The sequence below is a fragment of the Python bivittatus genome, unplaced genomic scaffold (genome assembly GCF_059951505.1).
Source record: "Python bivittatus isolate LINGU-HERP-01145 unplaced genomic scaffold, Pbiv_v1 ctg000350_np1212, whole genome shotgun sequence".
In the NCBI taxonomy this organism is placed as follows: Eukaryota; Metazoa; Chordata; class Lepidosauria; order Squamata; family Pythonidae; genus Python; species Python bivittatus.
The window spans coordinates 20,196,038-20,209,484 of NW_028277074.1; the positions used below are offsets into that span (position 1 = coordinate 20,196,038).

At 37.0% G+C, this 13,447-nt stretch overlaps 2 protein-coding genes across 12 annotated transcripts in view; one reads left to right on the plus strand and one right to left on the minus strand.

The window, feature by feature from the left end:
• Positions 1 to 598: 598 nt before the first annotated feature.
• PIGP (phosphatidylinositol glycan anchor biosynthesis class P) lies at positions 599 to 10,760 on the minus strand. 3 transcript variants are annotated; one of them, XM_088144683.1, is made up of 6 exons: positions 10,553 to 10,760; positions 7,637 to 7,736; positions 5,351 to 5,423; positions 4,093 to 4,211; positions 2,869 to 2,942; positions 606 to 1,542 (listed from the first exon to the last, which is right to left on the minus strand). In XM_088144683.1, exons 2-5 carry the CDS (start codon positions 7,716 to 7,718, stop codon positions 2,878 to 2,880), a joined length of 339 nt encoding a protein of 112 aa, XP_088000809.1. In that variant the 5' UTR covers positions 7,719 to 7,736; positions 10,553 to 10,760; the 3' UTR covers positions 606 to 1,542; positions 2,869 to 2,877. The 3 variants fall into 3 exon arrangements, with proteins under 3 accessions (XP_025019255.1, XP_088000809.1, XP_007423393.1); XM_025163487.2 differs by having other exon boundaries at positions 599 to 2,942; XM_007423331.3 differs by lacking the exon at positions 2,869 to 2,942 and having other exon boundaries at positions 609 to 1,542; positions 10,553 to 10,758.
• A 46-nt stretch (positions 10,761 to 10,806) lies between these two features.
• Positions 10,807 to 13,447, plus strand: part of TTC3 (tetratricopeptide repeat domain 3) — a 96,680-nt gene continuing 94,039 nt past the window's right edge. For 5 of the 9 annotated variants that reach the window (XM_088144671.1, XM_088144675.1, XM_088144678.1 and 2 more), the window contains exons 1-2: positions 10,808 to 10,972; positions 12,698 to 12,782. In XM_088144671.1, the coding sequence (XP_088000797.1) occupies positions 12,708 to 12,782 (75 nt within the window). In that variant the 5' untranslated portion in view covers positions 10,808 to 10,972; positions 12,698 to 12,707. Of the gene's footprint in view, positions 11,097 to 12,697; positions 12,783 to 13,447 lie in introns of all 9 variants that reach the window. The other 4 variants (XM_088144672.1, XM_088144679.1, XM_088144676.1 and 1 more) reach the window with 3 other exon arrangements.

Consider the following 13,447-nt stretch of genomic DNA (forward strand, 5'->3'; position numbering starts at 1 on the left):
AATGGGACTTGTGATTGAATTATCAGTCAGTGGAACAGGCTGCCACATGAAGAGGTGAGTTCTCCTTCATTAGAGTCTTCAAACAGAGACTGAATGGTCATCTGTCAAATGCTTTGGTGGATCCTGCATTGAGCAGGGGATTGGACTAGATGACCTGAAAGGGCCTTCCAACTCTGATTCTCTGATTGTAAACTACATGTTTAGGATAAAAAAACTAGATTAAATGTTAAGTTCTAGGTACTTTTTTCAATCATTCTAGATTTTGCTCACTAATAGCTAATGTCCTGTTTTTGCAGTAGATTTGGGGTAAGGCATCATAACTCCAGTTTTTTCTCTTCTCTGTGTTATGTTCACTTAAGTGTTAAGCCTGCAGTTCTGTAACCATTTACCTAGGAATAAAATTCATTGAATTCATTTGAGTAGACCCACACAGAATTGTAAAAAGAATTATGCCATCTATTATTTATATACCAATTTACCAGGCAAAACTGAAATATGAATCAGTGGTCCACAAGCTTTTTTGCTGGAAGTATATATACCAATTTACTGCAATATGCTACAATTTCTTGTGACATCTCCAAAATCTATTTTAACCATGACTGAAGAATAAAACTAGAAAACAAATGTATTGACACAAGTTAGGAAAATTACTTTAATTGTTAACCAGCATGTATATAAATACTATGATTTGTTATGAAGCAATTACATTCAAGACTGAGGTCTGCATTTCAACTGGAATTATTTACATTGTTACTTTCATATTGGAACACACTGTGTATATATCACCTTAAAAGTCTGAACTTTGTTTGCTTTAGCTGCTATATTTTCTACACATATGGAAGAAAATCACATCTAAGTGACTAAGGGTAATTATTCTGGGTCTCATCCAGCATAACTCTTCTATTACACACTTATCTAAGCTGCTTTATAATAAACATGATCTTAATTTTAGATAGTGCACCATGTTAAAAGAAACATAGATGCCAAATTTGGTAGCTTTATGTATAAGCTCTTGGAATGTATCCTTAAATAATATACTCTTTAGCTGGTATAGGAAACAGGATACTATTGAGAAGTGACTAAATTCACTAAGTCAAGTAAACCAAAAGAAAAGAAGTCCAGTTGCCATGACTCAACCTCCAGATACATATCAGGATATTTCAAGAGAAGAAATGAAAAACTGTATTTGCAGCATACAAGAATGAAACAGCACGGACTAAGGGTGAATGAATCAAAGTTGTGGAAACAGGATGCCCCAAGAGAGTCTACCTAATCCTTAAAATGCAGTTTAACTATTGCAGCCTTATTTTAGGCTGATTTATGTAAACTCTGAAGTCAAGTGCTTTGGCACCTTATTGTCAATATTTCTATATCACATTGCAGATGAGCAGATTTTAAATAGTTTCTGTCATGAACCTCTACATTAATCTTCTTTGCTACTTAGAAAAAACATTTTGTTTACTTCGTGAATAGGAATATCCCTTAATGCAGGAATTGCTTCTTCTTGTGGCATTTTCTGTTTTTGATTTTTTGCATAGTGATCTGTAAAAGATTTTTAAAAATCATAAATAATACATTTTTTGTTTGATTAGGGCAAATGTATAGAGAATGCAATTTTACTTGCAGAATCATGTTAATGCGCTTCTTCCAATAAACCATAACTACTCCAGGTTCTCCCAAGTCAAAAAGCTAAATATCATATGTTTCACTATTCAAAATCAGTGAAGTATAGCCTGCTTTACAATTCAAATCCCAGGAAATAAAAGCTGGAATGTACAGGAGAAAATCTTTTCATCACTATGTAATTTCAAGTGATGATTAGGCACTGCATAATTTAATACTCCTTTATCACCAGGTCAAAGCTAACATGTTCTATGCTAAGAAATATTATAAGGCTAAGCTAGTTTTTATAAGAATTCTGGAAGCAGCGTTCAACATCAGCCCCAAATGAGCTTATTTGACTTTTGATCTTCTCAGAGTTTCATGTTCTAAATCTCCTTTATTGAACTTGTTACAAATTGTAAAACCTTTTTTTGGGGGGGGGGGTTTGCTGTTGACCAGCATCTTTCTAAATAATTGCCTGCCTTTTGTTGGCTCAAGAAAGAAATGTGCTGAATCTGAGGTGAGACATGCAGCTACCAGAAAGAAAGCTTTCTCTAGACTGCTGTCTGTTAATTAAATTCTCTTCCTAGTGAGGCCCTGCTGCCAGCTTCACTAACTTTTAATAACACATTTTATGCTTTTACGTTTCCCTCCTTTGTCTATACAGGTAGTCTTCATTTAGAGACCGTCTTGGACAGCGACTGTTCAGAGTTACGATGGTGATAAAAAAAGTAACTTTGGGACCAATACCTGTCTGCATTTACATCCTTCACAGCATCTCTCTCTCAGTCACCATTATAGTCAGTATGTGCTGTCCTGCGCCTTTTTCTTTTTCTCCCTCTCAGAGAGCAGAGAGATTGCCTAAACAAGCTATCTCTTCCTAAGCTGCTTTTCTCTGCAGTGTGTTCCTGAAAAGGGTTAAACTGCAAGTTAACAAGCTCAGCTCTGTGACCTCAATTAGTTGATTAGAACCCTCTAGCTGGCTGGCACTGCTGCCTGACACTGACAAGACTCTAATCTATTTCACACTAAAGGCTTTTGTTTGCCTACTAGGTGGCTTGTAAGCATCAGCATGCTGGGCAAATAGCAAGCGCTAGCGCATTCCTTTCAATGTGTATTCCCCATCGTGTGCCTGCTTACTCTCTTATAAACCCTTCTCTCCAATGAATGGAAATACAAACATCAATTCTCTTGCTAATTATCCCATTGCCGGGGTTAGCATTCCAAAGGAGTGGAGGAAAAGGGCTATAAGATTTGCCCTTTTACCCGGTTTCCTCATGAGTCGAGTTCCAGAAACCTTCCCTGCTGTTTCGATTCATCCGGCTGTTTCTTCTGATCTTCTAAAGCAAAGGAAAGCTGAAGTAAAATTGTAAGCATAGTCTCATTCATGTGACTTTCACTTAGCAACCGCTTCACTTAACAACCATGCTGCCAGTCACAATTGCAGCTACCTTAAGGTATCCACTCATTAAAGTCAGTGCTTCTTGTCAGGGAGCAGCATCTTTTTTCAGGCTGTTGCAGAAGCCTGAAAACATTCAGGCATTTGAATGAGAAGAAATTAGGTACTGCACTTGTATAATCTTTCTGAAGGTTGCACAGTTGTACTGTTTTCTATATATTTAACCTTATATTAAATGAAACAGGTATAAATATTTGCAGGTCAAAACCATAATGGTTCCATTGTTCAACTCATAACAGCAATCTCAAAACAATATGTAATGCTCTCTTTTTGTCAGATTCTAATTGCCTCAACTTTATTTTCCACATCGTTCCACACTTCACTGGTAGCACAGGAGGAGAAGATAATAAGTTGCCCAAGAAACAGCAGAATCTTAATCCATTATTGGCATTCTCTAGTCTTGACTTGTGCATGTAAACTAGAATGTTCGATGATCTGACCAGGAAGAGTGGATCAGCAGAAATAACCTTCCCATTTCCTTCCCATTTCCAAAATAGAATAAATATATGAAGGAATTTGACTGAAAGCAAATTGGACCAAAGAGGCTTAGGGGAAAAAACTCACAAAGATTCTATAGGAAGTGTACTGCTCAGGATTTAATTTATTTCCAAATTGTCTAGGGCTTATATACAACAAAAATTCCTAATTCTCTTGATCTGCCAAGGAAAGATCTTTTTTTCTTATTCATATGACAAAAGACCATGCTCTGCTTTAAAACCTTATATAAATCTCCCAAGCTCCTATGTAAATGGAAGAAGCTGAGCATTATTCTGTAAATTATCAATATTTTATGTCTCTTTCAATTGTACTTGCTTTGTGTTTTCTGTTTCGTTGTTTCTACCACTTTGGAAACCTTCTGAAAAGTGGATTATAAATTAGGATATAAAATGTAATGATGCAAACAATACAACATCAAGCAGAAAACCCACATATTTTAGGGATTAATATGCTTGTCTCACAATAAAGTGTTAAAGAGTAGATTAAAAATAGTTTTTAGTATATTTTTCTGTAGTTCTGATGTACGTGCTTACCTGTTACCGTATGTGTAGAATTAAGTGGAGCTGTGCTGATCATGTTAATACCAAAGAGGAGTATGTAGCCTATTCCCACAGCAACTAAAAGATATACAGGCAACGCAACAGCCCAGAATCTAGGAAGCAGAAACAGTACTTGAAATGGGGCCTCTTACATGTGGGAAAATCGAATAACAAACAACTATCTATCAGTATATCGTAGCACACCAGAAAAAGAGAAGAGAATCTACAATATGATAAGGGAATGGACCGGTTTCTTTGGAAAGAAAGTCTAAAATACTAGGGACCTTTTAATACAAAAGTCTGAGAATGTAGAAAGACAAGTTAGAAATATATAAACTGTACAGTGTGAATGGACAGAGATTCTCTCTCTATTTTAATATACTGGAGCTCCGAAGTACTTGTTAAATGGATAATTCATTGATTCAGAATGGACAAAAGAAAATCTCACAGAACAGACAATTATGAAATTTACTGCTGTAGGACATAGAAACAGCAACTCTTCTCGCTAGCTTACAAAAGGATTAGTGCCTAGAGTTAAAGTTCACGGATGGTAAGTGTTGTGAGAAAAAATGCCCACTTCAATAAGGAACCAAAGTATCTTTTATTGGCATGCACAACTGCAGTGATAACTGAGTATCCTGCCAAAGGAATGCAGAAGAGCCCTGAACAAAGCGAGGTTACAGGTTATATACCTTTGGTTCGTTACATAGAAATAATAAAATATTGTAAATCATACTATGACCTCTACAATTGTAATGTCTCATGTAATACTTAAGGGATGATCTTACTGTGATGCCCCTGCAATCAGGGACTCCAGTCCTGCACCATGTTCCATAAACAATGGCATTTATTGTGACCATATACTGCCTTCTTTTACACCATGGAAAAGACAACAGTCTAGTTTTTGTTATCTGTCTCCTTTTCAGGGTCACAGTTCCAGGTGCCTGGTTTTTACTCTCATGATTTTACTCATACTTAAGCCACGTTCAACATCATATATGTTCTTAAATCTCAACATAAGCCATGAATCAGGAGCCACACACATAATAAGGGGGGGGGGGGAGAATGGGAACGGGGCCAGTGCCTTTACATTCAACTGAAAAGATGATGCAAAATTTTATAATTATTCTTCTGTATCAGCAAAGATGATTCTTATACAAGGTTATATCGTTAAAATATACTTAGTATTTGCAAAATCATTCAGTTGTTTCAATAGGAAAAACCTTTAATGGAAGTGTTAGTAAGAACTTACTTTTGAGGCCAGTATGTTAAGCCCAACGAGAACAGCCAGGATTCAGGTATGTAGGCCCACACAATATACAGAACTACATATATCCGTATATACACATACAGACACAGAGACAAAAAGAAAAAAAAAATTAAGTACATTGGTGAATCCCATTATTTCCACAAAGAAGCCAAGCTTATAATGGAAGAATCATTTTTAATAATAACATTCTACATCCATAATTGGTCTGAGGGAGATAAGTTAGCAATTTCTCAGTAGCATTTTTAACAGCCACAATAACAGAACTGATTTAGTTTTATCTCTGATATAGATAGTCAGCCTTTCTGGCTCATTAGTGGATATTCTGTATGGATATGCATTAGAAAATAACTGAATGTTCATAGCTACAATTGCATGAAGATAAATAATATGTAAGTATCCATTCAACTAAGCAGAAAAAATTCAGTCTAACTTTGTACCAGATAAAAGCTGAGTCAGCTTCTGAGTCAGGTTTTGTCCACTTAGATATTCACCAAAACATGCAATTTGACCAGGAATGCCTACATATTTGCCTAGACCTATATATGAGGGAAGTGTGTAATTTTATCACTTTCAGACTTTATAATGCTATTGCTACTCACTTTCTAGTATCGTGCTTTTGGTGGGGGGCAGTATACATGGAAAAGTTTAAAAATTGTAGGGGTTAGTTTAAAACTTTAAATTGTAGAGGTTAAATATTGGCATATTTATGTTAGCATTATTGTTAAATTATTTAGTCCTCTCATTTCTCTGAATATAACATTTTCAAGCAGTGGATGCTATTGTTAAATCTTACACAGTATCACTGGCTCTAAAGAATAAAAATAATACTTTAACATTTACTGAACAAAATTTGTAATCTGCCCCAAATCTGAGAGAGACTGGGAGGCAAAACAATGCAGAAGAAAAAAAGTATCAGTCTGGTCCTTTTACCAATATGCTGGATATCTCCTATTCATTTAAACTTTTTATTTGGTATGAGATTTAATAACTCTATAATTAAATAACACTGGAAGCCTAATATATTTCCATTTCTAAGTGTAATAAAGGTCTTACAGGTACTCCTTGGTTAACGACAATAATTGGGATTAGAATTTCTATCACTAAGTGATGTGGTTGTAAAGTGTGACGTTATGTGTCTGCATTGCTTAGCAACGACAATCCTGGCAGTCCCCATTGCTGTTAACAGAATCCCACCGGTTGATTGGCAAGGACCTACCCCAATCCAAGCCAGTCCTGGCTTGGTCCTTCCCAGCCCCAAGCCTCGGCAAGGTAAGGGACTGCCTCCTCTATCTCCTCTTGAATTCCCTCCACTTGCCTATCCACCCCCATCTCTGTCCTTTTGGGCGCCTAACTGCTGCTACCAGCTGCCTTGGCTGCCCAGCCCTACCCAGCGCCACACCCATCGTGCCATGTGGCTGTATTGTACCCGCTGGGGCCTTCTTTTGTGCTGCCTTCTTTTGCACTGGTGCAGCTCAGGGCCTTTCACAAAAGAAGCATGGTGTGTGAAAGAAGGCCCCAGCTGTGCCAGCATGAAAGAAGGACCCTGCTAGTATGGAAGCCTGGCTGGTATACGAACAGAGGCCCTGACTGGTGCATAAACAGAGACCCTGGGTGGGGCATGAGAGAAGCCCTGGCTGCACCAATGCAAAAGAAGGCCCCAGCGGGTACAGCAGTGTCACATGGTATGGTGGGCACGGCAGCAGGGCAGTGGGTAGGTGGGCAGCCAAAAGGTGGTTGCAAATGTGGATGGGCCTGAATTTTGTTCACATGACTGTGAGGGTGCTGTGACGGCTGGAACTTTGAAGACTGGTTTTAAGTCATTTCGTTCAGTGCAATTGTAACTTTGAAAGGTTGCTGAATGAATGGATGTTAAGCAAGGACTACCTGTAGTGAAATTCTTTTAAATATAAACAAACACATATATAAAAGATATTTTGTCTGCCATCTTACATATCACTTAAGCATTGAGATCTTATCTATGTTTAATTAGAAGCAAGTCCCACTGAGTTCAACATAGTTTACTCTCATGTGTGCAGCACTTGCAGGACTATGACTCTCAAAGGGTTTATTTTCAGTACGGGCATCATATGCAACATTGCACTTTAACTCTCTGAAACTTTATAAAGCTGTTAATTGTAGCACAGGCAATATGGAAAAGACAACAATGAAATGGAACGGCCAACATACATGTACTATCTTGCTTCCGATACACATTGGGATGTATTGTATCACAACATACAAAGTATTGAGTTTAAATGGATTACTCACTAAAGGCAAATTGAGAGCCCAAGTAAAGAACAAAACCATATATAGCTCTTTCAGGCAATGGGGCTGGTGAGTTTTCAACCATGCTGGTGCTTTAATTTACCTTGAAAGAAAAGGAAAGGGTGAAAAACAATTAGTTTAGTTTGACTTAGCTACAGTCATCAATAATTTCAATTTTCAAAGTACTTGAAAATAAATCTTCTGTATAGCCAAAGAAATGAAATTGTGGTATAAATAGTAAAATGTATAAATATTCAAAAGATACAACCTGGATACAGATCCCCTTTTAATATTCTACTTAGTATATATACAGATTTCAAATTTCAAAGCACACTCCATCAGGCATTTAGGAAGATAGCTTTCCTTTTAACTGCACGCAGGACACTCTAGCTGCAAATTCAAGTAATTTATAATAGATAATCATAAATAATTTACCATTTTCAAATACCTAATATGTCAATCACCCCTAACTGGTTTTTCTGGCAGCTATAGTTTTAATCTCTCAACAGCTACAAAAAAAAGTATATGCTTTTTCAATTTAAAATAATGGTCTGAAATAATTCTAAGTTTTCTACAACAAATGAGAGGCCACACATGATGCATTGGAATAAACCATTCGTATTGAGGTGACTGACTAGCAGAGAGTGAATACAAAGTCCTTCCTATCTACCTATCCAATATTTATCTCTAATATTAAATCATATCTGAAGGTAAAAGAACTGTGTGACTGTCAGTGAAAGAGAGGAAAAGAAAATTGTTCCTCTGCTCAGAATCCCAACTTTTGCCAATTTTGTGCTGTTTCTAAGACTTTAAAATCTTAAAAAAAGATTTTTCATTAGATGCTGAAAAAGCCTTTGACAAAATATATAAACAATACATATCTGTCATATTAAACAGGTTTGGATTTCCTCTGGAATTCATAAAATGGACTAAGAGATTGTACAAGTTGCCCACATCTAAAGTAAAAGTTAATGGTATGTTCTGTGCTACTTTCCCACTATTTAGAGGAACCAGACAAGGATGTCCTCTTTCACTCTTGTTTTTTAATATCTGTCTGGGACCCTTGGCTGTGTATTAGACAACATAGGGAGATCTATGGAGTAGTACATAACTCAGCTGAACACAAATTGGTTTAATTTGCAGATGACGTTCTTGTTTATTTTAAAACCTCACACTACTATTCCAGTGTTGATGCAAATGACAGACGCCTTTAGTAAAATAGCAGGATACTCTGTTAAGTGGTCCAAATCAGAATTGATGCCAATAGGTAAAAATTTGGTTACCCATACTTTTAAGGAATATCAATTCTGTATTTGTAATGAATCCATTAAATATCTAGGTGTGTGCATACCAAAAGATGTAACTCAGTAGCATATCATATAAATAAAATATAGAGAGAAGGTTTCTTCAGATAGCGATAGATTAAACTTCACCCTTTGGGGAAAGGTAAATGCTCTGAAAATGAATATTATTCCCAGATTAATTTATATTCTGAGAGGAATCCTAGTTCATGTATCTGGAAGATATTTTCAGAAGATAAATTCTTTGTTAAGAAAATTTATACGGGGTTCTTCAATTCCGAGAATATCTTTACAGAAAATGCAATTACTAATTAATGAGGGAGGATTTGGTTTTCCAAATCTGGAGCTATATCATCATGCTTACCTATTGTCAAGTATTAAAAAAAGACTTAAAAAATAATAATAAATACAGGTATAAATCTTAGGACGTTAAACAGTAAACGTTAGAATAAAGATTTCAAAACAAACATAAAAGCATTCGTAGACAATCTCACAAAACATCCAGTACCATGTTAAACTCTTCCAAAAGCCCCCACTTACAAGCACCTCGGATCCCATTGCCTCGAGTAAAGCCATACCCTATCACTTTTGCTTTAGCAGAGTCCAATGAAAATGCCAACTCAGGCACAAGTTGGTCTAAAGGTATGTACCTTCCAAACAAAGAATTGGTGGGTTCCAATACTAGACCTTATAATTAGTCTCAGCCTATAATTTAACTGAGTTTTTCACTTGCTCTTTCAAACTATGGGATGTGGGAAGAATTTCCCCACAAAGGTACAAAGAGGAAGGCCTGCTCTGCTTTAAGCTCACATCTCCAAAAGACCTAGAAGGCATCAAGTTGGAGAGAGATACCCTAGGGAATTATGGCCAAATGATATTTATTTCTTTATTTCTTGAATTTTTTTATTTACTTACAAGAAATATACCCTGTGGGGGAAGTCTCACACTGCTGTTTTGAAAATTTTATTCTCTGGAGAGCTTGAAAACATGTATGGCTCTTCCCTGGATTTCAGAATTGTTCTTATAGGCCAACACACTTCTTTATATGTAATGTAGCAGAATTTAACACCCAATCCCTTGTTCAAAAGCATTAATTGCTAACCAGATTTGCCAAGCTTAGACAATTTTACAAGCCATTTTTGCAACTATTGGTAGTAATTCAAGCTTGCTTCCCTCTCCACACCATAAAACTATGTTTCATGCACAAAACGATAGTAACTGGAAACAACTACAGTTTTGTTGTTTTTCAGTCAAGTGACTACACTGCTAGTTAACCACAGCTTTCTGCATTTTTCTACTATTGTCTCCACTGTCAGCGCTACAATTGCGATAATAATAATACAGGATAACTAATGATTTATTTATTTATTTATATTTCAAATTTGTCACCACCCATCTCACTGGTAACTGATAATGGAACTTGTCCAAAATATACTGTAGTTACTTATTTATTAAAACGTTTCTATACCACCGTATGTTTAACAACTAGAAGCCATTTATACACCAGATCACTGGTGTATAAGTGATCACTGCATCAGCATTAATACAATACAAAGATCACTGCATCAGCATTAATACAATAACAAGTACAGACGCGGCCCAGGTCCATTGTCCATACCAAAACCTGCCGGAAGCTATACGGAAGAGTTTGAGCGGGAGAAGTCCGATTTAGACAGCTTTTCCTACGCCTTCCGATTACAAACGGCAACTTTCTACATCTCCTTGTATGCGGACCAGAGGATGATAGGAGTTGTGATCCAAATACACCTTTCTATCTCAAACGCTGCTTCTCTCTATGGCAGAAGATACAGAGTACCGGACGTGACGTCCAGCCCGGAAAGCGTGAGGTTCGTTTTTCCATTTTGAAAGCGAAGGTCAACGCAATGAGTGGCCAATGAGGAGGCAGAGAAAGTCGGAAGTGTGTTGGATGGTGATGACGGCGGTGGTTGTTCCTTTCGGAGAAAGAAGCAAGGCGGTGCAGGGGTAGAGTAACAGTGAGTCGCGTGCAGCTCGGCGGTCGTCGCGGTGAGAGGAAAAGGTCTGCGCATTGATGCGGTCGCGGCTTTGATTAAACTTCGGGGTCGTCCAGCCTTTCTCCGTGGCTGGGCTCCTGGGCCACGAGTCTCGTGGGGCTCCTTTTTCCCCTGTCCCTCATTCAGACGGTACATAAAGAAGTGCTTTCTTGTGTGTTTATTGGGGTAGAAAGTCTGGCGTTTTCCTAATGCATTGGACTGCGGCTCTCATTATCCTCCAGCCCGCAGTGGGAAGGCTCTGAAGGGCGCCCACGTTTATTCTCCGCTCTAGCACTATTCCCCGCTGATCTTAGCTCGAGTAACCGCCGAAGGCTTCCTGCTGGGTCAGTTTCGAAGGTGGCTGTCTGTTTGGGCTCCCAGATTCCCCCTCGATGCCCCGAAAGTCTTCCGAGCGGCCCCGTGTTATGATTCCTGTTCGAACTCTTCTCGCGAAGACCTTTGAACTGATGAACAAGGATCACTTTTTCAGTTTCTTACAAGCAAACTTAGTGGCTATGGGTTGCGGGGACGTGTCATTTTGTGGATTGCCAGCTGCTTAAAAATCAGAAAGGAAAGGATTAAATTAGCAAGTTTTTTTTTTTAATTGGAGGGAAGTAAGAAGAATCCACCAAGGATGTGTGTTGGGACTAGTGCTTGTTTAACTTGCTTATAGATGAAATTAACTTACTGGTAAGCAGTGAGCAGGCCAAGCTTGAAGATGGTACCAAATTTTCAGGATATTTTTCAGAACATGATTTTGAAGAATACTGGAAATATCTTTGTAAACTGGCAATCCAGTCAACCAAATGGCAAATGAAGTTCAATTGAAAGTAAAAGTGTTGATGTTACAGTGCCATTATACAAATATATAATATGTCTGCATTTTAAATACTATGTATAGCTATTGTCACTACATTTGAAAAGGACTCAGACTGCTTCCATATGAAAATGTGTGTGACTCTTCAGTTTGGAAAAGAGTAATTGAAGGAAAACATGATTGAATGGATAGCTCTATGCATAGCATGGAGAAAGCCTAAGGGAGAATTTTTTTTTTCTCCTCTCTCAAAGCATTATGACCAGGAGTCATTCAACAAAGCTGGTTGGAATAAGATTTGGAAAAGATGAAAGAAAGCAGTTCTTTGTACAGATCATACTTAATCTGTTAAATTCATTACCACAAGATGTACTGATGGCTGTTAACTTGGATAGCTTTAAAAGGCCATTGGATACCTTCATGGAGGATAGATATATCAAATGCTTGAAAACTCACTGTTACCTTCAGGTTGGAGGAAGCAAGGTTCCAGTTATCAGTTGCAGAGAACAATGGTGGGAAAGGAGTATGTAATTGTCCCTTGCATGCAGGTACCATGTATACATCTGGCTACTGTGAGAAGCAAAATACTGGAATAAAATGGGCCTTGTCTTGATCCAGGAGGATGGCTCTTCCCTTCATTTCCCTCCTTAAAACTGACCCTTTTTACAATTACCTACCAGTATGATTTTTTGTGTGTCATACACCAGTACAAGGAGAGTACAGAATTGGATAAAAGTCTGATCTCATAGAATTAATGCAATAATTAAATTGTTTTAATTGTTATAATTTATTACTTTATAAGTTATTAAAACAATGTTTTTATTTTTGTTTTGCAACAAATTGTTGCTTTTCTTTTAACAAAATGCATAAAAACGTTCATGGGTAATCAGTGTTTTTGTTATATTAATTTTTCTAAATTATTTGCTACATTTTTAAGGTCATGCAGTATGGAAAATCCTACTTTTGAAGAGGTCAAGCACATCACATTTTATAGTCCTTATATCAGACCATGTTGTGAATTGGTAAGTACATAATGAAAAATAGTATCTGTGTGCACTTGCTATAGTGCATGGAATGGGAATAATATATGATCAATTGAAATTTATATAGTGCATTTGAGTTGGGTAGATCTTTTATTTGCATGTCTGCCCAAATATTCTGACAAAAGTTTGGCATCACAGGCATGAATTGTACAATCAGGACTTTTAATAAATACATTATTAATTTTGAACATTAAGCTATTGGTAATGCTTTCTCAGCAGGTGGCAGCATATAACTGAACTTGTCTTGATCCAAACCTAAGCGAGGTTGGGCTTTGTCGGTACTTAATTGGAAGACCAATATCAGAAAGTATAGCCTATTTCAGGAAGCATTTTATATACTTGCATTTTCTAATTATTAGTGTTTACCAAAAGTTATTTTAGGACAGGAAAGTTTATTCATTTTCCTGTTTCTAGGAAGAAAGTCATTTTTTAAAAACCTTTCTCGAGAAAAAAACAGTCCTTCTAATTTGAGAATCAAAAGGTTAGCTAGCCTATGCAATGTTAAATCAGCTTTTCAGGATACAGGTTCTTTGTTAATATGCCTTGATAAACAAGTTGGTAGCAGGATGGTTTGCAAAGAGAAAACACAGTTTTGTACTTGTTTATTTTGGTATTGGTTGAGGAGCATTCAAAATCCAGTTTTG

What these genes read in the sequence shown, in the direction of transcription:
- PIGP (XM_007423331.3), bottom strand. Translation starts at nt 7,718, where the DNA reads ATGGTTGAAAACTCACCAGCCCCATTGCCTGAAAGAGCTATATATGGT. An exon ending in GGGCTCTCAATTTGCCTTTA is followed by an intron (nt 5,424 to 7,636) that starts GTGAGTAATCCA and finishes GGATATATGTAG; the next exon opens with TTCTGTATATTGTGTGGGCC. An exon ending in TTCTACACATACGGTAACAG is followed by an intron (nt 1,543 to 4,092) that starts GTAAGCACGTAC and finishes AATCTTTTACAG; the next exon opens with ATCACTATGCAAAAAATCAA.